The sequence below is a fragment of the Stegastes partitus genome, unplaced genomic scaffold (genome assembly GCF_000690725.1).
Source record: "Stegastes partitus isolate 25-593 unplaced genomic scaffold, Stegastes_partitus-1.0.2 Scaffold88, whole genome shotgun sequence".
Classification (NCBI taxonomy): Eukaryota; Metazoa; Chordata; class Actinopteri; family Pomacentridae; genus Stegastes; species Stegastes partitus.
Window position 1 is genome coordinate 819,564 of NW_007577819.1, and position 26,811 is coordinate 846,374.

At 40.7% G+C, this 26,811-nt stretch overlaps 2 protein-coding genes across 2 annotated transcripts in view; one reads left to right on the plus strand and one right to left on the minus strand.

Moving 5' to 3' along the window:
- LOC103353891 (UPF0661 TPR repeat-containing protein C16D10.01c) overlaps positions 1 to 2,953 on the minus strand; it is a 39,784-nt gene extending 36,831 nt beyond the window's left edge. Inside the window, exons 1-4 of the mRNA XM_008277069.1 lie at positions 2,788 to 2,953; positions 1,255 to 1,367; positions 972 to 1,118; positions 333 to 482 (exon numbers count right to left, since the gene is read on the minus strand). Coding sequence (XP_008275291.1) covers positions 333 to 482; positions 972 to 1,118; positions 1,255 to 1,367; positions 2,788 to 2,854 — 477 coding nt within the window. The 5' untranslated portion in view covers positions 2,855 to 2,953. The remainder of the gene's footprint in view (positions 1 to 332; positions 483 to 971; positions 1,119 to 1,254; positions 1,368 to 2,787) is intronic.
- A 401-nt stretch (positions 2,954 to 3,354) lies between these two features.
- mindy3 (MINDY lysine 48 deubiquitinase 3) lies at positions 3,355 to 26,116 on the plus strand. Its single transcript, XM_008277078.1, has 15 exons — positions 3,355 to 3,458; positions 3,920 to 4,252; positions 5,664 to 5,743; positions 6,429 to 6,489; positions 6,593 to 6,799; positions 6,997 to 7,048; positions 7,812 to 7,926; positions 8,928 to 9,001; positions 9,173 to 9,252; positions 9,483 to 9,553; positions 10,373 to 10,453; positions 20,912 to 20,984; positions 23,737 to 23,809; positions 25,762 to 25,849; positions 26,105 to 26,116. The coding sequence occupies exons 2-15, from the start codon at positions 4,015 to 4,017 to the stop codon at positions 26,114 to 26,116; spliced, it is 1,305 nt and encodes a 434-aa protein (XP_008275300.1). The 5' UTR covers positions 3,355 to 3,458; positions 3,920 to 4,014.
- The last annotated feature ends 695 nt before the right edge of the window (positions 26,117 to 26,811 follow it).

The window sequence follows — 26,811 nt, forward strand, 5'->3', positions numbered from 1 at the left end:
ATAGATAGATAGATAGATAGATAGATAGATAGATAGATAGATAGATAGATAGATAGATAGATAGATAGATAGATAGATAGATAGATAGATAGATAGTCCAATAGCACCCTCTTGTGAAGTTAAACAACATTCCCTTGCATTAAGCTTTGAGCACAATTACATTTTGATGATTTTTCAACATTTTATTTCTTGTATTGCTTCCTATGATGCTTCTGCTGTCACATTTGACTTTCCCTGGTGGAGGAATCAAAAAAGTCTGTCTTATCTCTTTTGATTTTAATGTTAAGAATCTATCACCACATAAACCCTAAGGGAAGTGTGTCTTCACTCACTGTTGTTTCTTGTTTCTCCAGTGCAGACTGCAAAACCTGGATTCCTCTGGTGTAGTAGTCCACAGACTCCTGGCCTGTGTGGATTTGTCCCAGGTACATGTATTTGCTGTGGCCAACGTCCGGGCTCAGCTCCACTGCACGCAGAAAAGCTTGGAGAGACTCGGTCAAGGAAGCCGCAGTCATCACTTTTTACAACAGAATCAACCAATCAAAGAGGCAGGGCTGCAACGAAAGATTATTTTCAGTTTAGATTCATCTGATGATTATCTACTTGGTTAATCAAGTAGCTGTTTGATGTCAGCAAACGGTGACGATGTCGATCAGCGTGCCTCGAAACCCAAGATAACGTGTTTTGTTTCGTCCTCCCAAAGATTTTTAATTTGCTGTCACAGAGGAGGAAAGAAACCAGAACATTTTTACATTTAAGAAGCTGAAATCAGAGAGTTTTGACGTTTTTTGTCAATTACTTCAAGCATCGTTACTCAAACTCATTAATCTACGATCAAAATAACTGGCAATTAATTTAACAACTGACAACTCATTGAATAATCATTGCAACTCTACAAAGCAGCGCTTCAAGGAAGTTGCTAAAGTACGTACATGCACACAGCAAGACAGAAAAAAACGCAAAAAGGATATTCCTTTAGCTTTCTGTGTGTCTCCTAACTCAGAGGAAATGTGTCCCAGCATGTCGAGAGCTTGCAGGTTGGTCGACTCCACGTCCAGGGCGCGCTGACAGAAGAGGCCGGCCATCTCAAAGTCAAAACTGTCCATGCATTCTTCTGTCTGCACAACACATTATCACACAGTATGAATGAAGTACATAATCCGAATCTTAGATATATATACACACAGACACACACACACACACACACGTATGGACATGACATATCTGGGTCCCGTGTTTGTTATATATGCTGACCTTTTCTAGGAGTTGCTGTACTGAGTACTTCTCAGCTGTCTTCTTCTTGGCTTTTTCGTGCATTCTTACTTTCATCCTTTCCTGAGGTGTCAGATTGACAAATCCTAGATCTCCTGGGAAGACATAAGTGTCCAACAAACATCAGATTTGCCTCAATTGGTCCCCACCAAAACCAAAACATAACAACTAATTGTGGCTTCATTAGGCCCGGGCATCCAAATCCATAGCTCTGAATATTTTATGAATCAGAATCAGCTTTACTGGCCAAGAAAGCATTCACATACAAAAAATGTGACTCTAGTTTTAGTTTGCGCTTAAAGTACAGACACAAAAAACATACATGCATTTAAAGAACACCACAGATTAAAGCATTCCATGTACAGCTACAGATATGTGTAAGAGTGTAAAGTGATCACATTTACTGCAACAGTGCAGATTGTAACAATACAGGAATAAATATAACTATGACACTTTATATGCATGAGGTAAGTGGATGATGGTTCAATGGAGCAGAAAGCAATGTTGCTGGGATTAAATATATTAACAGGTATCGTAAAATACAGGACACAGAGTGGTTCAGGGGAAGAGATTCAAAAAGAGTTGTTTCTGTCAGAGTAGATGGATTTAATCTTGAAAACCTCTGGGAAGAATCTATTTTTGTGTCTGGATGTTTTGGCGTTCAGTGCTCTATTCATCTGTCATTTCAATCAGGTATTAAAGCAGTCCAAAATAGCATGATAAAAAAAAAAAAAAAAAAAACACAGGTAGCTTATTTTTGAGGTTTTAGTTTTGGGTCCTACGAGTGTCATTCAAGTAGTAGATCAACATCATTCTGATTGTGCATTTTATGTGAGCATGAAAGAGCACCATGGGAAGCTTTTTTCAAAATGGAAAAGGATGGAAGCCGATACAGGGCAGGCGAGGTGTGACAATACAGAAAGATACAAGAGTTAGGTTAGATCAAATGAAATATCAACAACAGACAGCAGGTTCAGTCAGGTTATTTTTAGCTAATCAGTTGGGATATTATGTTATGAGGGGACTCCTCACCAGCACCTGCATCTCTTCTTCTGCACTATTTAAACAGTTGTTACCCAAGTCAATGTTAAATAGACTTATTGTGAAAATTGTGTCACTTATCTGGGTAAGCAGTAAAACTCTGGTCTAGCTCAGTGGTTGTTTTGTGACAAGGCACAACTTTAAATATGATTATCATCATGAATAAGACTAAGACACACAGTTTGAGAAGCACTGCTCATGCTACACGCACTGACAGTGATATTAATGTGGGCTGAGCATGACCTTACTTTGCTTACAGCACATGTATACACTATATTTATTACAGTCTGGAATAACTTCAAAATCATGCAGTTATCAGATTAAAATGCAAAGATTTCTGGGCTGGGATAAGCCTCCAATGTTTCAAAATCCTTGCAACGCTTCTAACTGTTCATTTCAAATACTAGATTCCTACCAATTTGACATAACAGACAGTAAATATTTAGCAAAATGATAAACCACTGAACTGCTCACCCCTGTCTGGACGGTTTTCTTTCCTCTTCGGCTTGTTTTTCTTTTTGCCCTTGGCCTGGCCTCCCATACTGATGGAATCTTATATTTAAACTAGTTCTGACTTTAAATCGGACTTTTCTCAAAGCGTGAATCTTAAACACGCGTGGAAAGCAAGCATAAGAGAAATGTAGGCATGGAGTACGCATGCGCTAAGCGGTGACCAGACTGCTGCTACGGAGAGGGATAGTGGACACACTACCCACACTTTTGAATAAAAGCTTTTAAAAACGAAACGCAAGTAAAGGAGATATTTAAAGGTTTAATTGGATGTGATGCATAGAATTTAATAATAAAATTGACTTAAAGTTCTAAAATTTAAAAACCCCCTGTTCGAATTGGAGTTTTTTCAAGAAGAGCTTTAAATGAATTAAACGGTTGTCTTGCTGTGGGCGGGTTCTCAATGTGATTGACAGGTCTGTAGACCAATTAGGAGACGCGTTAAAGCTGCAGCCCCTAACGCACTCAGAACTTTCTGGATTTCAACCAATGGAAAACTACGTTAATAGTACGTACGTTTTTTTTTCTTTAACAATTCTGTTGTAAATAAACGAATGACAGAGACGCGCCTGTCGGTGAAATTGCTACCAGAAATATTATAAACACGGAATTCAGTAACTCGACTGTGTAATAAGGTAATTAACGTTCATTGATGTTTCGTTAATGGCCGAGTATTACTATATACAACAGTTATAAGGCGTCGCTGTATTGCGCTAAGCAACTGAATGACAAAGCTAGTAGTAATGCTAATGCTAACTGCTGACATTACCAAGCCAACTCAGCTGTTAAAATGTATAACTGGCGCAGTAATTTCTGAAAAATGTAATAAGGTAACAGCGTCGTTATTACAATATCTAACCGTTGTCCTGTTGTCATTATTTGTAGTGCAAACCATCCACTGTAACTATTTCTCTTTAATGCAGCTGTTAGCCTTTTAGCTTAAACCGAGCGAGTATATAACATCACTGAATAGAGATATAAGTTCTAAACTTGTCCGTTTTTAAATCTTGCAACTGTCACTTATTAACTTGTTCGTGCTAAAATCGTTTTCCCTTTTCGACAATAACGAGCGCTTTGTTTCTGTCCCATCGCTTAGGCTGGTGTGGTTTCGTTGATGTCATTCCTACCCGCCAGTTTGCTGCCAGCCGCTAGAGTCAGACTGTGTCCTGCCACACAGGTAGCTTGTGGCCAATGCCACAGGCTCGACCTGCCCACAGGAGTGGACTGTCAACATCGGAAAGAGCTACCAAGTTGGCCTCAACAGACCTCTTGTTTCCACGTGGCTGCTGGACTGAAGAGGGGGTGCCTGTGGATCTGCCAGCACTGAAAGCAAACATGTCAGAATTGAATAAAGAGGTGGTGGATCTGGTGTGGGGGAGACCCTCTGGTGGAGGAGTGTCTGCCTCCATCTTTCGTAGATGGACCCAAGGTAGGACGCTTTGTCGGAGTGTGATGAAGTGTTTAAGACATGATATTTCTCTCAATAAGAGAGATGTAGTACCACGCTGTGGGTTTTAATTCTAACTAGAAGAATACAACAAGTGATTTGCTTCGTCAAATCCTCCTCTCTGGATGAGAGTCAGATAAAGAAGTTGTTGTTTAACATGGAGCTGGTATGATTACACATAATTGCTCTTGCACCTGAGGGTTGTTTCACAAAGCAAGTTTGACATAGGATGGCTTTCTTTGTGTAAGCTGACTCGACAAAATCTAAAACCACAATCAGAGATGATGGGTGTCATGATGGAGGTTATCAAGTTTCTTTGTTGAGCCAGGTTTTCTTCATCAGCCTCTGTATGCACTCCCAAAAAAGACTCGTATGACTCTTCTTCTGCACAAAATCGGCCAATGTTAGGTCGCCTTCTTCAATCAAACGAAACAGGGAGAGCGATGAGGATTCCAAAAACAGAAAAAAGTATTACAGTAGAAAGTGCTGTTACTGCAGAAGATGCAAGGGAGGAATGTTAGAAAATTGTTGAAAATTAATATATTTATTTTACCACTCACTGCGCTCTCAGTGCCTGCTGCTTATTTTTTAACATGACAGCTGCACACGGGAACTCTTAAACTTTAAACCTCATGTATTTAAGTATCACCTTTAAGAAGTGCTTTCAGGTCTGACACTGTCACATTATGAGAGATATGTGGGAATCATTTGAGTTTTTAGCCAAATCAAAGTGAAATTATTATTATTATTATGGTTTGGATATCTTCTGTAATACCAAAAGACTAAACAATTTTTTAAAATGTGTGTATATTAGCTGCAATGTCATCAATTTAAAACAGACTGGGCAATAATTAAGGAAGAAGCATAAAAATGTATTTATGTTTGGGTTTTTTTTTTGGTTTTTGTTTTTTGCATTGCCACCAACCTAATGCATGTAGGCTCCTGTGGCAACACAACTCATGCTGTTTGCCTTCTCTAACTGCATGACTTCATTCAGTGGCATTCCTAATGTACGGTTCAACAGGTGTGTGGGTATAAGACATCAGAATCTGTATCTCTCAAAGAAAATGTGGTCAGGAAAAAGAGTTGTGACTTGGTGGATCTTTTTACAGCAGATTTAAAACCTAAATGTTGAGCACATCTAGCTCAAGATCCAGACCACATTCATGACAGTAAAAAAAACTCTGACTCTAGGCTCAACATATATCAGTAACTTCATAATATAACCCATTACATGTGGTTCATATGCCATGCTACAAGTTTATGTTTTTATTTTTGTTTTTTGTAATATGTGTTTAGAGTGGAAGTTTATAAAATGCTTCTGCCCTTACTGCTGTGAAAAATTTAGAGTTTCTCTGTTGACATAGTGTTTGTTTGTTTGTTTTTGCTGCAGGATTTGTTTTTAGCGAGAATGAGCACACAGCACTGGAGCAGTTTGAAGGAGGGCCATGTGCTGTAATTGCACCTGTCCAGGTATGATCTAATTCAACCCGTTACCATATTGTTAGTGCATCAAAGTCTGTTAGCCTTATGGTTTAGCTTGAATGATTAATGGGTTTCAATAAAATCACAATTCGAAACAATGCAAATAAAGGCTGTAATTTACGAGCTGTGGCGAGTAAATAATGAAACTAACATTAAAATTCAGCTTTATTTAATTTGTGCAGATTGAAGCATTCAGGGCTTGTTTATGCTGCCCAGTTCTTAGTGTATACTTTGCGGTTCAGTCATGCATGCTGTGGTTCAACTGGTATAGGCCTGGTCTTATTATTTAATAAGCACACTTCGTAAATTTTGCAACATGTCTGACTCAGGGTTTCAACTGTCATCAATTCTTTTAAAAATGTAATGCTATCCTCCTTGTGTAACACTGGCACTTTGGATGGCATCTTGCGGTAATGCTCCATCTCAGCTGAAGTTTCACTTTTTTTTATATGCCATAAAAATGCATTTCTACATTTTCCCTAAATCCTTCAACTCTTACAGTGATATTTGTTGTTTTACTGCTGAAACAATGGTTGATCATATGTTAGCTTATAAAAAAAATGACAGTCTATGAATCTAATCGCTGACTGTAGACATGACTTGGAAAGTGAAGCTTATTACAGCGTGAATTTTTTATTACAAATTGTGTGACTGAGTTTGTGTTTCTTTGCAGGCTTTTCTCTTAAAGAACATTCTCTTTAATAGAGATAGTTCCAACTGGAGACAGATGTCAGGTATATTTATTAAAGAAACCTCCAGTCGTTGTTGTTTTTGTTGTTTTATATAATCTAGATGTATTTCTCTTTAAATAATGCATGTTGTGTTTGTACGCATTAGCTGAGGAGCAGAAAACAGCCCTGTGTTCAACGCTGAGTGAAATCCTGGAGTCGGCCTGTTCCAGCCCCTCCACAGGATTCTGCCTGGTTACCTGGGCCAAGGGACAGAGCCCACACACTAGCACACACACTAACACACAGGCACCGTCGCAAACACAGGACATGCCAGAGCCAGAGAGCAGCCAACCACCACAGGAACAGCAACCCAGTGAGTCCCGCGTCTGTCACATTCCCACACGAGGTGCAAAATTTGTAATACCAGTGCGTGCTCACTTATTCTATGAAGCCTTGTCTTTACAATTTATTGCAAAAATAGAAACTTTTAATGGCTAACTCTTTAGTAGTGTGGAATTTTGCCGTGTAATGCTCTGATACGACGATATTTATGTGTTTTCTCGGGCCTAGCTGCTTTGGCTGCTGAGGAACTTGGCTTTGAGCGATTTCACAGCGTTCTCCAGTAAGTGACACTAAATTTTCTCACCACAGATAACACCTTTGCATCTTTATACTCGTCCCCGGCCCATATAATCTGCACATTAAATAATACTGTGGGTTTTCCGGAAGAATTAAGACCTCACAAATCCTGGTTTTACATTTGCCAGCATGCAGTACGCAGATAGAGAACTACATATTTCTCACAAGATAGTGTCAGGACAGGCAAGAGGAGGTGTGGTATTTGATTCATCTAGTCTGCAAGAATTGGCTTTCACTTTGAATTAGCTATTTCACTCTGCTCACAATTTGCTGACTCAGGGCTGTCACTGATTGCCTAATAAAAAAAAGCTACCTCTCACTACCTTTCACACACACACACACACACACACACACACACACACACACAGAAGCTAAATGAATGCAAGACTGTGTATGCCAGAAGAACATTGAAATTTCATCACATCGTGCACTGGCAGCTGAGGCCGTAGTCAGCAAAAAGCGGTGCTGACTCACAGTGAAGAGGTGCATACTAACAAAGACAGACAGCCCCGGTATCAAGCTTTCCAAGGTGGCGAGTGTGAAGGAAGAGCCTCCAAACAGTGACCATCAGATTTGTCATTGTCCTCTCATGCATTTAATTGATTTCTGCCCTATCATGAAAGGGCATCCGGGCATGACAAACACAATTAATGAATTGGTCATAGTCACTGCGACCTCCAAAAACCCAACAAATCTGTCTCTAGAGTGTTTCATAAATCATCCTGATGGTTGTTTCTTTCCCACAGCAAGCGGACAGTCGTGTCGGTGTCTGATCTCAGAGAGGAGGTGCTGTCTCTCTACCACACCTGGAGGGGGTGCTGTGGAGTTTTGCTTTTCCTCTACTCTGTCATCCTTACCAAGGTAAAGAAAGGAAAGAGGTGGATAGAAATATGAAATACTGTTTGGAAAAGGGGAGGCTGATGATTTTGTGTCTGCTATAATCATTAACCCTCTAAACCCCAACTAGGTTCTTGGGGTTTTTTTATTTTTTGCTCCTGTCAGATTTTGCCTCACTGTGGACTCATTTTTCACTGGAATATAAAATCTTGCACCTCTATGGAAACAGAGCAACCGTAGCTAGAAGGGAAGTAGAGATAACTCATAAATGTCTTTAGTGTAGTACGATCAAGTTGTTGTGCCATATTCATTAAAAAACAAAGAAAAGTTTAATTTAGGTGTCTGCAATGCTGGAAAACTGGCGGATGTACATACTTTTGATTTTTGCAACTTACATTTTTAATTTGTTTCAAAACTTGTCCCCTATCTGCCCGTGTAAACACAGCCTGCAGTTCAACCTAGTTTAGCTGAAAAAAGCTGAATATGTGTCATGGGACAGTCTGCTGCAGTTGAGTAACTTCAGTTCCACTGAGGAGCACAGCATTTTTATTACCTTACCAAATCTGATTCGTTAAACCTTTTCATATTTGGCAAGTTTTTATATACAGCATGTACAAGAAAGTGGTTTTGATGAAATATCACAATTTTCTGCTTAGGTTTGTATGTTTCTCAGACAGAACAGTACATCACACATGATTAGTTCAAGACCTGTCTGAAAATTGAAAAATCCCACGATTCTGTCTGGTTTTGCAGTTTCTGACTCTGATAAATGGTGTAATTTTGGCAATTTTTTTTTCAATATAACATGCCTTTCAAACCCACTGGTGGGTTTTGGGGTGTAGAGGGTTAGACGATTTACAATTTAAAAAAAAAAAAATTAAAAAGAAAGTCGAGCCACAAAAAAGAATCATACTTTTATTCATGGGCATATAATCGCTAAGTTTTATCACTCAAAGCGTTTTTTCTTCATGTTTACTAACCAAAAATGAAATGCAGACTTGTTTCTTCTGGTCCTGTCTATGCAGGGCATTGAAAACATAAGGAATGAGATCCAGGACACAATGGAGCCTCTTATAGACCCTGTGCACGGCCATGGAAGGTATAAAAACACGCCTTCACCTGTTGTTCACATCAGCTGGACTGTCACAGGGTGATATACATCCTTGCAAGGACTTACTTGTGTAGGAAAGCGGTACATATTTGTATTTTCTCTGCAATTCCTTTGTACTATTGATGTCTCTTTTTTTTCTTTTTTTTTTTTATCTTGCAGTCAGAGCCTGGTGAACCTTCTTGTAACTGGCCATGCTGTCTCTAATGTCTGGGATGGAGACAGGGAGTGCTCTGGCATGAGTAAGACTTCCATGAAATTACTGCATGCACACGCTTAAACATACCAAATCCACAGAACAGACACGCGCACACATATATCAGCCTTGCAGAACTCTTTAGTGGTCCCAGATTTAAACATATCCACCAGAGAGTCATAATTCTTAAATTCCGCAGCATTGCACAAAAACACAAATTAATGCCAGTTTGACATCAATGACATTCTTACTTTATTGCTCTTTTTCATCCTTCAGAACTACACGGAATTCATAAACAGGCATCAGTTGGCTTCCTCACGCTTATGGAATCGCTGCGCTACTGCAAGGTACGGACACGTAACGGTTCCAAGCAGATAATTAGTAAATAAAAACAAACTGTCCGGTGAGCGTTGACGGTAATTCTGTACAGGATTTGTTTTTTTGATAGGGCGTTAGTGTGAATGGAGTTCGACACTTATTTTATAAACTGAGAGGAGTGCTAAGGAATACAAATACATACACCAGTGCTCACTGTTGCTTGTAACTCTGAGATGTGGGACGTCTCCAATATGTGAAACACAAATCAAAGTGAAGGCTCCCGTGTGAAAATATGTGTTTGGAAGAAACAGTCTTAACAGATTAACTGTAAACTTCCCACACTCTGCTGCTATACGCTTTGTTTTCTGGCACCAAAACACACAGTTATTAAAAACTGATCACTGCTGGTGACTAGACATTTATCAGTGAGCTTGAAAAACAGGAATCTTGGCTATTTGTTTATTGGTGCCAACATAAGCAAGCCAAAAAAAAGCTCAAGTCGAGATAGGAACTCTGAAAATAAGCAAAATAAGTAGCTGTAATAGGTTAACAGCAAGTAGATGGATGCCAAAGTAACTTGTAGAGTTAGTTAAGAGACCCACTTATATGTATGCTGTTAATGTGAGCAAATGCCCGCTTTGAGAAGTGAAAGAAGTTGTGAGTTAACACTGATATATACAGTGGATTTCATTACATATGCTTTTTACTGAGTGCTGAGGAAGGTAACATGCCATTTCTGATTAAACGTCAGTGTATTTCATGAATGCAGAATTTACAGCAATTACTGATCCATGGCGAAAATAGACACTGATTTGTTATACATTCCTTTTCCGTGTGTTGTGTTTTAGGTCGGGACATTCCTCAAATCTCCAAAGTTCCCTATTTGGATACTTGGCAGTGAAACGCACCTCTCAGTATTTTTCACCAAGGCAAGTTCAATACACTCATCCATAAGAGAGCCAATCCATATTTCAAACACAGAGACACACGGTGTGTAATAGAAGCCAGTCTCCGCAGCAGGTTAGAAAAACCAAAATATGGAATGTGCTTAACAGATTTAATATAGTGCAGGTCAGATAACAATGTGGGGAAAAAGGAGAGGCCGAGAGGGAGGGGAAGGAGAAAAGAGAGCAGGAGATAGTCATATATGGCCGGTGCTGTTTCTTGGCTTTTCACCTATCAAGCATGAAGGGAGGGGAAAAAGAAAAAAAAAAGCTCAGTTTCCAAAGGGGAAATTTGCAGCCACACACACAGTCATCTTCTCTCGCACTCTCTTTCTCAACTTCACACACAGTTTTAGTTTCTCAACCATCTGTGATCAACTAAACAATGTGTAGTTTATAATGTATGACCATGATGTAAACTGCTGAGTTTGGATTCCAGTAAGAGCCTCCAGTTCTGTCTACCTTCACTGTCAGGTTCATTCCAACAATGCAGATCACACATTATCCTGTTCTGGCACATGTTTTTTGTTAGACAAAGTTGTCCCGGGAACTACAAAGTTCCAGAAACAACACTCAGAAATTAACTCACAGTACATGACTGATTTTTCCACTGCATTTCAAGAAATGTTAAAAATAGCACAACAGATTTAATAGCAACAGGTTTATTTTAGATACTTTACAATGGAATGAGATGATGCACTGTCGGTTAATTAGTATTTCAATAAATGTCAATGTTTATAAAACTCAAAAAGGAAAAAGAATGAGGATGTGCTTTAGTATGTAACCACGTTAGTTACTAGTTTTCCTTATAACTGTAAAGAGAAATTGAAGCAGGTTTCTAAGATGTCACAAAAAAGAAAAATGAATTAGGTTTGTTTCCATTAACTACTTTGGAGCAAATTAACTAGGCTTGACGAAAAAGATAAAGCTAGATTCTGAAAAACGGACAGAAGTCTTCAGGATCTACTTTCAAACAGGCATATCATCAATATTCTGTCATATCAGCTGGTTTTGGACCAGATTCACAACATGTTTCCTGAAGCAAAGACAACAGAAATATCAGAAACAGCGAAACAGTCGTGTGACTTAAATGTTCGCTACGTCTAAACTTGTTCGAAAAAAGGTGTCTCAATCCAACAATCCATTTGCACACGAGCCCATTTTGCCCACATAGCTCTGACTTGATAAAGTCTAAAATCCCCTAAAGCGTAATAAACTTGGGGAATAGTTTATGAATTTTGCCATTTTCATTTATTTTTTATCATGCAATACTTCAAAATGTGTATAAAAATACATTATGTAAATATGGCCATTGACAACAATTAGCAAATGCAGAGCAGCACACTTGTCTGGTTCCAAGAGTAGCTGGAGAACCGAACTGTGTTTTACAGTAAAAAAAAAATAAATAAATAATCAAATGCAATCCTCACATAAATTTTTGTAATACCCTGGGCTTGAGTGCATTTTTTAAGTACCCACAGATGTTACTAATACTGTGAAACAAATCTTGACTTTGCATACTGCATATATTTAACTCCTCACGTTTTTAATTTGTTCCTTTTTGTCTCGCCTGTCTGCTCTGTACAGCCTGCAGCTCAGCCCAGTTTAGCTAAAAAGCCTCTCAAGTTTTGTTACATGAATGGATCTGGTGTAGGCAGTTTATTTATTTTTTCAAATTTTCAAATGAGATCGATAGAGTAGAGTGATTTTGATGAAGATATTGTGATTTTAAGCTTTTTCCTGACAGAATGTCAAGTCACAGATCGGTAGTTCAAAGACGGACAAAAAGATGAAAATCTGATGATTCTTTCTGTCTTTACAGTTTCTGGCTCCAATAACTGATGGAATTTTGCAGATTTTTTTTCTTTTCTTTTTTTAAGATAACGTGCCTTTAAAACTCTCTGGGGGTTCGGGGGGTTCAGAGGGTTAAACAACCAGATCCAGGTTCATGTGGTCAAAATACAGGTAAAATTCCAGGATTCCTGGAAAAGGGCCAGGAGCTCCTGCCCTTTGCAGCAGCAACTCAAGTACACACATTTGCGCGGGGGTTTTGCCACAAGGTATTGAATGCACAAGCTAATTGAGTTCAACCCTGCTGTCGGAACATTGAGACAAACTTTGGCTTTTGAGTAGAAGTATGAATCATTGGATTACTCTGCTGTTCTGTAAGTGAGCGTATGCATGCGTATACACGCTCACCCCGCTCGCACTCAAACAAGCATGGCTATCATCTCTATCAGTGAACATGTAACGTAATACTTAGTTGTAGCTTGTGAATATAAGCTGGCAGTTTGAGTTGTAACAAATTGATTTTCTCTGCTGTACTGAAAGTGGCACCACAGAGTCAAAAAAAAAAAAAGGAAAAAGCCCAGGCAATCATCTCCATCATAACGCCACACCCTTAATACGCCATTGATTAAAAGCTTGGTTACATGAATACAGCTGAAGCCCGCTAGGCAAGTGGATCATATGTTGGTTCAGTGATGACCCAGAGTCGTCATGCATGTGCTGATGACTTACCGATTGCTACAACTCCCCCAGCGCTGGTGACATGTTCACATATACACACACATTCCAGAGCGCAGGAAACCTAATCCTGATTAGCATTAGTATTGAGTGTGTGTGTGTGTGTGCGGCTTCAGGTGGACGACTTCCTGAAGGGAATGTGATTTCAAAGTTTTCATCTGGATGCGTTTGTCCCAGTGGAGGCTGTGAACACACTTGAACACACGCTCGCATGCACATACACTGACGTACACAGCTGACGCTATGCTATGCCAGCACTAATGGGCTCTACGACTTTGAGTCTAAGCTGAAGAAGGAAGACACGGTGCAGTAGTTTTCTGCTGGTAGACCTCTCTCACCGTGACCCTGTCCTACTTTGAGGGAATCTATGTTCAGAGCTAATTTAGGCTTTGTGATACAAAAATACACGCTACCTGGTTATGTAGCTTTTAGCTGCGATATTGAGCCATCCCCACAAAAGCAGAAAACCTGATCCCTGCCTCTGATGTGTCGCTGGCTCCTTCTTTTTTTTTGCCACAGGGGACGGGTGTGTATTCCCCCGAGTGGCTGTCAGTGTGACTATGGCTTTCAGGCCATCAGCTTAATAGCATTAGTGTGTTTTTTATCTAATCTACCTACACAAAAGCCATTCCACTATTTTTGATCCCTACCCACACCACCCCCCTCCACACTCTGTTGTATTAATGTGTGTGTGCACATGTGAGAAAGAGGCTGAGTGTGTATAATGGCATGTAATGGGATCCGTTGTTGGACAAGAGTTTCTGAGACGCCAGAAGAAGTAGAGAAAGGAAGAGGGACAGACAGAAAGTGAAGGAGAAGATGGATGCATGATAGATGAGACATATCATGCAGTATGTTTAAATGAGGTTCCTTCCTTGCTTTCGCCTTTGAAGTAACTTTCCACTCCAGCATGCAGCGGGTCGGTTGCCCGAGTGAAGGATTCCCCGGCGAACCTCAGCCAACCTCTTCAGATTTTTCACCCCTCATGGGAAGGAAAGGAAGTAGAAAGGAAGGATGCACTTTAAAGAGCAGTGCAGTGGTCACTCAGGAAAGAGGGTGAGGGGAGGGTGATCCTCCTGTGACATTTCTCATCACTCTTTACTCTGCCCTCACTGAGTGATGAGGTTCACAGGCTGTATCTGAGCTCCTCCGGGGAGTTACGTGTGTGTTTGTGTGTGTGCGTGTGCCTGTGTGTGTGTGTACAGTAGTCGTGCTCTGGGTCAGTGATTTACTAGGAGAGAGAGCAGCCGCTGTGGCGCTCGATGTCCCTGAAGACTCCGGCTTCTGTCTGCAGACTCACAGAATGTCCTTCAAGGGCTGGTAAAGAGAAAGAAGTTTATGTGCACATGCAGGTAATGTAGGTCAGTTTAATCCAGTGAGGCGTAATTGATGAACACAAGACCTGTTTCGATTTAAATGACACACAAATTTGAAGCAATTTTTTTGAAATGTTACAAAAAATGTAAAAAAGAAAAATGTGAATGAGGCTTGTTTCCGTGAATTAAATGAATTAGGCTGCATAGTGTTACACATGCCCATAATAACCAGAGTAGAAGAAGCCAGACACAAATCCAGTTGTTTGCAAACTGCCAATAAACCTTTAAGATGGAGAAGAAATAAACAAAACCTTTGCCATCTACGAGAGAAAAGTCATCAGGAATCGCTTTAAGTTGTGGAAATTTGTTATAGTTTTTTTATACCAGTATGTATTGGCTGTGCTTTATGCTGTCTGGTTGCAAACATGTGAAAAAAAGCATAAATAGCTGATCAGTAATGTGATTTAAATGTTCACTACAACAGAACTTATTCAAAAAAGGTGTTTTAATATCCCACAAAGCTCTTTGAGTTTTCTTCAGTAAAGTCAAGAACCACCCAAACCTTTTTGAGAAAATTTTTGTATTCGATTTTCCATTTCCATTCACCTTTTCTGAAGCGACACTTCAAAAATGTGCATTAAAAATACGTTATGGAAACACGACGACAGTCACTTTCCCATGACAGAGCTGAGCAATATGGTTTAAATCTTAGTCATAATACAAGAAAGTACCATAAAGATGTCAAAACAACATTCATTTACCATCTTGGCTGCATCCCACAACCTTCTTCTTTCCTTGAGTTGTTTTTAATGTCAGCAGTGAGACCCCGAAATTGAAAATGGTAACATAATAGGAGTATGTGACACTGCTGAGTTGAAATAACAATGCACTGAAAGATAGCAAAAGCAACAGGAAAAATAATCTACAGGAAGTTAGGAATTTTGTTCTATTAGAAAGGATTACTTTGTGTTTTTCATATGATCAGTGGGTGCGGGCCACACGCAAACACACTGTAACAAAGCGGTGTACATTAACAGTCATTAATAATCTGTGACAGGTCAGACCAAAGGCCATTGTGTTGGGATAAAAGGCTGTCTTTGTCAGTGTGTGTGTGTGCATTATTCTTCCTTTTCCCCTGGGTGGTGGTCTCTGGTATAAGACACATCATTGGGCTATGTAACTACTCTCTGGTGTCTCCTCTCTTTTCTGGTGAGACGCGCTTTTGCTCATCTGAGACAGCTCCATAAATCACTACTTTGTCCTGTCTGTCACACCTGAAACGCACACACACAAACCTTCGGTAGACACCGCTCTCTCTCTCTCTCTTTCTCTTTATGTGGCCAGAGAGATAGGTTTTCCATTGTTTTCCAGACCCATGTTCACTTGGGACACAGGCTAGTTAAGGTGAACTTAACAAACACAGTCAAGCTCTACATAACAAGCCTCCCCACACAGACTCCCTCCTCAGCCTGTCATGTAGTGAGGCTGTTGGTACCTGCGAGGAACAAGGCTGGAGACACTGGCCGAGACCTTTGCTTTGTTATTTTGAAATCGATCCCTCCAGACGCACTCTATGGCCACTCCAAGCCTCTCAGCACACACAATAGCTCTTTGGGTGGACTGCAGGGAAAGAAAAAGTAATTCTAGTAAAGTGCTGTGCCTACCTGTCTTACCTGAAGTAGCTACCTGCATGTTGAGATAAAGAGTGAAAGGTGGAAGGGAGAATGGAACAAAAAGTTGAGGGTGGAAGGGAAGGAAATACTCCAAAACTGGAGTACCTACTTAGCACAGGAAATGGTAGGTAAATAGGGGCAAATTAGGCAAGAGGAAGAATGAAAGAGGAAGAAGGGGAATGAGTTGTCAACCTAAGAGAGCCTCTCGGTCTGGTGACCAGAGAGCAGCAAAAGTGCAGTCGAACAGAGGTGAATGTCTCGGCAGTGGTCTGTCCACCTTCCTCAACATGGAACAAGTGATAAAAAAAGAGCATGATGCAATAAATCTGATCTGGTGACAAGAAAAGAAGACAACACACATATACTGCATTGTACGTTATGTATGTTTTGCAGTGGTGCAAGTCTGAGCATGTCAGTTGACTCCAGAGACACTCGTGCACATTAGGGCTGCACAGTATATTGTTTTAGCCTCGACATTGTGACGTGAGTGTGCACAACAGTCACCATGTAGGAAATGAGACGTGAAATGAGGAAAATTACCTCTTTTTTTTTTTTTGCTGCTTGATACCAAACGAAAACTTGCACGGGTCTCATTTTCCTTGACTTATCCACAAGAGAGATCCAATAAAACAAAATGAGGATTTAACAGTTCTTTACTTTATTGACAAGATGTGGAGTTTGTTGACATGCAAGCTCAACATGTGCACAGCAGGATGAGCGAGGAACACTGACAAGTAGGATTTGGTTGCAAAAAAGTAATGGTTAATAGTTACTTGATTTATTGCCTTTAGTCATTGCATTGATATATTAACCAATAAGGCAGAAGACGAAGGACATGCATGTTAAAAAAAAATTTGTTCCACATTAGCTGTCGTACCTGGTGGCCTCCTGCGATTTAATGAAATAAAGAGTGCAGTTTATTTGTGTTTTAATACTGTCGTTCAAACTATGAGCAGCTCTATATTGGCGAGCAGAGAGCATTGTCGGGGTTTAACGAGCAACCGGTCACCATGACAAAGACCTCTGTTGTTTGGAAACAACAAAAAGGACGATGTTGACCAAAAACAGGTATTCTGTCAGCAGTGTCTCGCAATTGTTGCCATCACACGAAGCAACACAACTAATTTGTTTGAGCGTGTAAATCAGCGCCCCAAAGATCTGTATAATGAGTGCGAAACCAGATCTGAATGCCACCCAAAACAAAGAACTATTTTGGATGCCTTTGTCAGTGTTACAGCATATGAGACAGCTTTTATCCAGATTTCCAATGCAGATGCACTCCCCGACAAAACCCCTTCAATCATTCTAAAAATGATTAATTCTTTCCAAATTTCCTTTTTGAAGTCATCTGGTGAAAATTACTAATTTTTTATTTTTTTCATATCGCAGTATATATTGCAGAAAAACAAAACATGTCATTGTTTTCCATTGTCGTGCTGCCCTAATACACGTACACTTCTGATTGATCCAAAGCCTGTTTGGTCATTTAAAATTGTTGACAAGGACATGTTTAATTTCAATATATTCTGGTTTAGCTTGGAGCAAATGTTCTGCATTACTTTGTGTATTTAAGTCTTTGAGTTGTGTGTATTGTTCTTGCTTTGTTCCTTTTGTGTAGCTTGTTGTTGCTCTTTTACAGGGGTCAAGGGTTTGTGCAGAAAGGTCTGACTGCAGAGTCTGGAATGCGCTGCTTGATTTCATAAGCCGCGCTTGCGTCGGTGCAGCACTTTGCTCTTGTCATTTCACCCCGTGTCTGCACAAGCTCTCCAGAGAACAAAATACTGTACGCTCGTATAAGCAAATACATTTTATCATTGTACAAGCCTAATCACTCACACAAAAATTCACACAAACTGCAACACGGTGAGCGGGTAGAAACGCTGAGGCACACACTTCCCCGCAGAGTCTGTTAGCTCCATGACATGTTTTCCAACTCAGCGGCATCTTCCTCAGGCCTCTAATAAAACAGAGATCAAAGAAAACCAAGCAGACCTGTCATCACACACACACAGGCAATCACAGTCACGTCATTTTTGTTGCTTTTATGTGTCCGTGTGCATGTGCATGATCCTATGTTCACATGAGTCACTGTCTTGTCCACTCATTTCTGTGCACATGTATAGACCAGTCAGAATAACATGTATTGTTTAGTCTGTTGATGACCATTTAAGAGTGTTTGTCTGCCTTTAAAGTGTCCACGTCCTATAATCATGAGATTACCAGGTGATTTACAACGGATGAGTCTATTGTGTCCTGGAAGATAATAAACGATGTTAGCTGAGCTGTAGTTCATGAGGCTCATTGGATTTCTAGCTGAAGCCTAAGATTAATTAAGCCTCTCATCACTTTAGGATATTTTCTTAGTTAAGGTGTAAGGCATAATTACAGTTTATCAAAACAGCTCATGTTTCCCGATACGGACATGCAGTCAACTGTAAGGAACTTTTTCAGCACTTTATTCCTCTGGGATCACTTGTCCAAGCTCGTAAGTGAAACACAGACATATCTAGCTAATGACAAATCTTCTGTCAGATTTATGGAGCCTGTAATGTTAACACATCAGGCCCCTGCCATACTCTGTGTGACAGAACAGTGTGCGAGCGCGTGTTCGCTAGTGTGCGACTGTTTTTCTTTGCATCTGAAGAGCCTGCAGCTGGGAGTCATCTCCTCTTGATGTGTCCCCCTGAACCCCCCTCTCTCCTCAAGTAAGCCCCAAGTACAGTAATAAGTGGGCCGTGAAACCCAAGCAGCCTGTGTGGATCTGAGGCTCAAGCTTTAATAAAGGCCAGCTAAAGGAGATGAGCAGGGTTCATTTGCTCTCCAAAAACATTGTGTGTTTGTCCAGTGATTCGTTGTCATAAATACACTCCCTCGCTCGCTCATATAGAAGAACAGCGAGAACCCTCTGACTCTTGCCTACACATATCTGAGGCTGAAAAGCCATCTTTTTGAGAAGTGTCTTCTTGGAAAAATATGCCCTCTATTTCCTGAGCTTTTCAACGCTTTTCAGTGTTACTTATCAGAAACCCGTAGTTATTCAGCTGTCAACCCTCTGAACTTAGAGCAGTTTCTGGGATTTTTCTTCACTGTGCGCTCATTTCTCACTTCAATATAAAGTCCTGCACCTTTATGGAAACAGCACAACCATGGCTAGAAATAGAAATAATTCAGATATGAGTTTTTGTGCCCGATAACAAATATATTGCCATAAATCGGTAAAAACGGGAACATTTATAATTATCGTATGCAATATTTTCCAAGCATCCACAAGTCCTCATAATACTTTTTCTACACACATAGATAATTCACGACTTACACTTTAAATGTGTTTCTATAATATGTTCCATAATTGTTTCCTATCTACTTTGTGAAAACTGCAGTTCAGCCAATAGTCCCAGAATTTTTGTCACGCGACTGTTTGTCACAGTTCGTCCTCTCATGGCTTCCTGGTTGTGCGGAGCAGTGTAGAATTTTTAGTTTTTTACAAAATGTAGCTACTACAAACATGTTATTTCTGTCAGATTTTAATAGTTATACATGTGGAGTGATTTATTGAGCTTTCAGATAAAACCACAAGTGACACATGATAGTTTCAGGGACAGTCAGAAGGTCGTAAATCCCATGATTTTCCCTGTTCATGCAGGTTCTCGCTATGATAAATGGTGTAATTTGGGTAATTTTTCAAAATAACATGCCTGTCAAAACTGCCGGCAGGTTCCGAGGTTCACAGGGTTAAACCTGCTACAAGCTCTTCACAAGATCTGACAGTACGATTAAAAATATCAAATTAAAAACAAAATAAGATAAGACAGGACGTGAGAGGACACTCCTATCCCGAGATCTGTCACAAGTCTCTGGTTTTATGGTGTTGTGGGCTCAGTATGCTTTAAACTAGCTTTATTTGTCGAGCATGTGATCCAACCACGTCTGAAGGTAAAAATAGTGGAGACCTGCTACAGCCGCACTGAAAAGCCTGCTGTCCTGTCCTTTTGGCTGAGTCATCCTGCTGCCCTGATCTCTCTTCAAGGAGTGAATGTGTGAAAACAAATCCAGACCTTACCTGCTTTATCACCTCTGCACACCTGGATTGTGGCTGCATGCGGTGGGCAACATTGTCAAATTCTTCTGCTCCTCATGTCATAGAAAAAGCACCGGAAAGCTGTAGCGGGAAGAATAGACTGTTTCACATACTGGCAATCCAACAAGCATTTAGTTTGAAGCATTCTGAGGCTTTTAGTGAAGAGAGACTAATGAAGAGTTCATTTAATCAGCATGTACTTTGGAAGCCCGTCCTAAAAAGCATCTCCCTCTTTGAGATGCATATATTCGCCTACTCAATTCTGCAATCCCTGCCAACGCTGCTCTCTCTCTCTCTCCCTAAACTTTACCAACAAACAAACACTGTAGAGCTATTCATAAATCACAGTTGATGTATGTAAGACTTGACTTCCTGATTGTGTGTTTGGACTGAAAACAAGCCGTCTATCTTTATCAGCAGATCAGTTAATAACCCAGTGGACTCTGGTGATTGCAACAGCCCCTTAGGTTGCACACAGTCACACACAGATGCTTAATGTGCATTAGCAGTGCTGTGATTGGTACTGTAGGTTGGCTGCATGTCTTGTATAGTTTGTTGCACATTACTTGCTGCTAAATCCTGGCAGTATCCATCACAATCTGTAAGTTGTGAGCAGATGTAGATGATTCTCCTCTCCCTGCACTAAGCAGCTCTAATGTTTCAGCACTGATGAAGCTACATTCTCTGGCAATGTGATCTAAGTCTTCCTCTCCTGCATCCACTGTTCCTCACACAAATCTTTTATGACGTCACTTTTGGATAAAACACACGGTTTCTAACTTTTTCCTTCTTCTCCTTCTTTGTCTCTCTCTCTCTTTTTTTTTTTTTATTTCTCCTTTCTTCTCAATAGGAGATGTCACTGGTAGGTCCAGAGTCTCCATCAGAACAGGCAAGGAGGGTCTTCCAGTCATTTGATCCCGAAGGTAATGAAAAATTAAGTGTTTGTATCTTCCGCCCTTCACCCGCTACATGTTTTCATGGAGCATCGTGCTTTGTTTGCTCATTAGCACACCAGCTACAGAAAAATCCTGGCACTCAGATGTGCTTTAATTAATCCAAACTTTGACTCTAACGCGGCTACATGCACAAATTGAGAAAACAACATCCCGGCCCTGCAGTTTTTTTTGTTTTTTTTTCTTTCCTCCCTTTATTCTAGTCACAGATGCATTTGTAGCCTCCACGGCCCTCCTTGCCTTTGCTTTGCTGTTCTCTTCCCTGTTATTTGCTTCTTCAGGGGGAACAAGGGTCTGTTTCTCTCCTCTCATCTCCACTGTTGTTGTTTAAGCTGGAGAGATCAGCTCCTCTGACAGCTGAGTCAACCATCCGGCTTCTTCCCGCTCTTCCTCGTCTTCCTAAACCTCCGTTCCTGTCACTTCCAGGTGACCGGGGTAAAAGGTGACGAGGAGGACACCGATAGTTACACATAGAAAGATTAAGTGAAGCTTGTTTGGCGTGTCCCCAGAAGTGACAGTCTGATGCTTTAAAGCGTGTGATGTTTGTTTGTGTGTTCGTGAGCGCTGAGACAAGAAAGAGCACTGAAATGAAAAATTTAGCTTTAACATCTGTTGTGTCATGTTTTTTCTCTCTGCTTGGATACGGGCGAGACAGATGCAGAGTAGTCAGGATTTACTCCCAAGACATGAAAATGCATGAGTGTATACTGTTATCATCACACTTAAGCTCTTTTCAAACAGGGGATCTGTAACATTGCGTATTCTTTAGTCTAGGAAAGACACAGGACTCGACCTTAAGCAGCTGTGACAGTTCACCTGTCTGAGGTGAAGAAACGTACACCGTGTGACCTGCTGTGAGACCCTGGATTAGTCATGTCTCCATGACAGGGATTATTTGGAATTATAAATAATTAATGAAGTTGCTGCTGTTGTGCCATATGTGTAAATGCGTGCTGCTGCTTCTCCTTGGAGGCGCTCATATAGATCCTACGGCTGTTTGATGCTGCAGGTATTTAATAAACTTTTATTTTTATGGACATTTCAGTTTGTAATGGATGTGGAATTGTAGGGAAATGTGAATGAGAAAGGTACAGAAAGTGCCTTTGCATGGTATATGATGTTTTTGGACCAGTATTGGCGTTGAAATGTAGAAATATCCTCTCATTTCACACAACTCAAAGTGCATTTCTTGTGCGTGCTGTCAATTAATGCAGCTGCACGCAGTTCAGACTTGTGTTGACAGTAATGCAGAAATGTTACTCGGTCTGGCCTAGTAAGTTTACCATTGCGCCCTTTATAGAAAAATGAGCAAGGAGCACATTCAGACATTAGGCCAACTTGTTCAGTTGCTGTCAGATGTAGAGAAAGAAGTGCGTTTCTGAAAGGGGCTTTGGAGCTGCACATGTTGCAGTAGTGTTTGGCTCAGCACCTGAGTAAATCTTCAGTTGTAACACATGCCTTCATATTTATGTCTTTTTATTGTGAAATGAAGTGGTGCTGCTCTGCGTTGCTGTAAACATCATCATTCACTATCTAGCTTGTAGGAACATGTGCTGCATATCGCTTTGTATGTGGTGCAATGCGATGTTACCATGAGATAAATCCTGCCAGCTGAAAGTAGTCTTGCCGGCTCCGACAGCCTCGACAACAAATATGTAAACATAACTGTCATCTGTTTTCTCCTTGTTCTTCATTTGTCTCCTCCTGTTGCACAGAATACCACTTTGCTTGTTGTCAAATCCACTTCTGCTATCGTCTCCCAGTACACTCTGCATACCATATGGTCTTTTCTCACACACACTTGTGCACACAAACTACTGTGAGCTACAGTAGGTGCACCCGCCGACTTAAACACATGAAAGGAGAATGAACTGTACACGGCACATATATTCACACAATCGCAGTTGAGTGCTGTGTAAAAGGGCCATAAATCTGTCTGTGTCGCATGTAGAGTCAGCACAGCCCCCCCCCTGTGTTGTGGAAAAGGGGCGCCAGCCACATTCACACGCACGATACTGACTCACAACGCTCAACTCCACCGTCTCAGCGTGTGCGTTAATATTTGTTTGTCATTGTCCCTGCGTCGTGTTATGCTGTGTGCTTGTCCTCTCCGCTCGCTGTCACACCATCAATTGTCGCTCCGAGAGAATAACATCTGTTTTTGAAAAGGAAAGATTGAGTTGCTTGGGAGCGAACAAGCAGCGCGCCTGTCAGTTAATCTTCTTCACAACACACTCGGGGTTTATGTATGTATCTAAACAACAGACCACACATGCTAACATGCTGATGTTTGAATGAACTGCGAGTGCCCAGACAGACAGAATTGGGCAAAAACACATGTTAGTGTTTAAAGCTTCTCCGCTCAGGTAAAGCAATCATCACGGCCATGGAATGTAGGTCAGAGGAAAACGACAAGGTGTGTGTGTGTGTGTGTGAGTGTTTAAAGCTTCTCCGCTCAGGTAAAGCAATCATCACGGCCATGGAATGTAGGTCAGAGGAAAACGACAAGGTGTGTGTGTGTGTGGGTGTGTGTGCGTGTGTGTGTATGTGGGTGTGTGTGTGTAAGTTGTGTCAGATGAGTTCATTGCCCAGGGCCTGTGATGTAAATAGTTCTTGTGCCATATGTGTGTAGGTGAAGGCTTCTCCTGGTTTTCAATTAAAGCCTGTATTTTATGTTCACTCCAGGGTCAGCCAATTTCTCTTTGTCTCTTTCCCTCTCTAGATAATGGCTTCATACCAGAAACTCTGCTGGAGGACGTGATGAAAGCTCTTGACCTCGTCTCAGAGCCCGAGTAGTAAGTGCTCGCATGTTCAAGGCTTTGTGTTTGTGTGTGTGTGTGTTTTAGTTTGTGCATGTGGCACCTGTAGAGCTTCTAGAGTTCTAACTCCAAAGTCACGGCCAGGCCAGGTCAGCAGCCCCGTGCTCATGTTTCACTACCAGGCCGCTATAAAGTAAGTCCGGAGAGAGCCAACTATAAAAGCTGAGGAAGAAAGAAAGAAAGAAATAAAGACAGAAACAGCGGCTTAGAGGGAGATCATTAACAGCAGGAAGAAAGACGGAGAGATCGAGGAAATGCTTTAAAGCGCCGCTTCAAACAGAAGCACGTTCTCCTCTGAGGAGCAGTAAGCCCTAATGCTGCAGCCGTGGGACTTGCCCAGTAACTGGACCACTGATCTGGACTGCAGACCCCCAGATGGCCAATACATCACAACAAAACAAAGCAAACTGATGGGAGACTCCCAGTGCAAACAGCCGATTCTCATTTCTTACCACACAACAAGAGATTTTTTTTTCAGGGATTCCTGCATGCATAAAAAAAAACAAAACATTGCATCTTTAGTGCGTGGGCATAATGATTTAATAGGCATATTTAGAAGTTCTGAAGAGATGAGTGAAAACTGTTTTCAAGTTGCCTGTAACTAAGTATTTCTACATATCTTGTGACCCTGTGACTGTCAGCTGCTACATTTGTGGTAGACCGTCTTTGTGGGCACTGACTCAACTCAAGGACTTGATCATTTGTCGTCTAGGGTTTGGCAGAATTGTTCTTTCTCATGCATCTTAAAAACATCAAGTGTTGTGATTTATCATAGAGTCTAAACTAGTTTCTATGCTAAATGAATAGATGAGCTTCCTACTTTTTCAGACTGTTTTAGACCAATTTTACGAATCATTTTTAAAAAGAAACTCGGCTGTGATACGTAACGGTTTCAGAAATGATAACGCTGTTTCATCTCAGTGTGACAAGGATGCAAAAGTGTCACCTCATTGCCAATTAAATAGCCTTGGGTGGCATTACTGTCTCGACACAGTCATTATCTGTAGAGGAAATCCCAGATGTCCTCACGCTGGCAGTTCAAATAAATTAAACATTGACTTTAAGTAATTATATTCAAAGAACCCGTGATGCAGAGCTCTTTAATTGTCATGTGACTGTAATTCACAAAGACGTCAGCGTCTAGTTAGAACTGATAGATACAACCAGCCTAGACAAACATCATCTGACTGCATTTGAATCCAAACGGAGATGGATTGGACACAAAGAATGACTTTGGCATGCTCACTGTAGGCATTCTGCACGCACCATCATCTCGTGCTAATTTTTATATGATGAAGTCATGCATTGTAGAAAGAACAAACGACTAACTCCTCCGATCCCCATCAACGTCACTCACTCATAATATTGATCCCTGTGGGGCTGATCTTTTAATCACACCTTCCTCCGTTGGGTGCAAGATGTCACCTACACAGCAGGATATCTAAAGCTTTTAGGGAGTGTTGCTCAGTGACACTTCAGCAGAGTTAGTGTCAACCCTGCTGCATGTGCTATTTGTAGAAAATCATCAGATGAAGAAATATCCATCCTCTTCTCTCTCTGTCTGGGTATAACCCTCGCCTCTCTCCTCACTGCCTTAAAAGGGCAATCTGACTCGATTTTTTGATTTTTTTTATCACAGTGGAATAATAATAACACTGATCTAACACGTAGGAATGTCTGGAGAGAGGTATATTTAGTTGTACCACAGTATTCGTGAAAACATGCACGCACTCACCAAAACATGAGAGATGAGGTGATGGTAAATTTGGTTTTCATACATAAGGCTTGTTGTTTTGTGCCAATGGTTCCTGCCTTGCTGGCCACTTTTTTTTTTTTAATCTCCCTGTTTTTTTCATGGATGTCTCTCTTGATTTTGTTTTGCTCTGCTTATGTTTTTTATTAACTTCATATCTCTGTTTCTGCCTCAGTGTCAGTCTGGTCAAGAGCAAGCTGGATCCAGAGAGCTTGGGCATAATTCTTCTGGGCCCGTTCCTGTTGGAGTTCTTCCCTGATCAGGTTTGTGTATATATGTGTGTGGAGGTGGACTTCCACTTCCAAGATATACACACACTGTACGCACTGTACTCCAGAGTGCAACTATTCTGGTTGCACATGCGATCAAAAATCTGTCAAGTGCAACTAAGCATTTTTATTGGTCACATCGGTGCGGCTGACATTTAGCAGATCTGTCTCTGACCGAACCACCCAAGCAGACAAAATCATTCAATTTCAGCTAAGATAATTTAAAAGCCTTATTTCACTCTTTTCAAGCTCAGCAACTGACTGGAGACTAGAAGCTTCTCTGTGCACAGGCGGTTAGCAAGCACCAAGCCAACGCATGTGAGGCGTTTACCGAACACTGGCAAACTGTGACGTCAACATGTGAGGCATTTAGGGGGCAGTCTAGGACTGCCACAACTCCTCTTTTATTGATTAGTCTGTTGACTACTTTACAGATTAGTTGATTAATCAAAAAATTCATTACACAAAAAGCAAAGGGACCTTTTCATTTTAGTAATTTTATTTTGATGAACTGCATGCTGTTCGCAGCACAGTACGAAATGGAAAGAAAGGTTTACATATTAAACTGCAAAACTATAGTGCTAAAGTGAAAACTCCAACATCTAAAAGAATAAATAAAGATGGCTCTTTATTCAGGTTAGTGTGTAAGCCTAAAAGAATGTGTCTGTTGAAGCCCTCGGTCTGTATAATAAATCAAGTACAACATGGATACAGTTAATATTTTACAAGCATGAGGCAGTTAACACAACTCTATCTTTTTGGTGTTGTGTATCTGTTCTCTAACTTTACTAGTGGCTTCAGATTCTTCAAAACTATACCTGTATTCACAAGCCATCTTTTGTTCTATGATTAGGCCTTTGGAATCTTTAACACTGAACCAAGTCAAACTTTGCCAACATGCCGTTATCTAAAACCGTAGCGCCGACTGCAGCTGACCAGAGCTGAAAAAGGCTGAT

Bases quoted from the DNA above. Each gene is read 5' to 3' on its own strand.
- mindy3 (XM_008277078.1), top strand. From the start codon at position 4,015: ATGCCACAGGCTCGACCTGCCCACAGGAGTGGACTGTCAACATCGGAA. The intron at 5,744-6,428 runs GTATGATCTAAT...GTTTCTTTGCAG, and splicing joins CTGTAATTGCACCTGTCCAG to GCTTTTCTCTTAAAGAACAT. The intron at 20,985-23,736 runs GTAATGAAAAAT...TTCCCTCTCTAG, and splicing joins CCAGTCATTTGATCCCGAAG to ATAATGGCTTCATACCAGAA.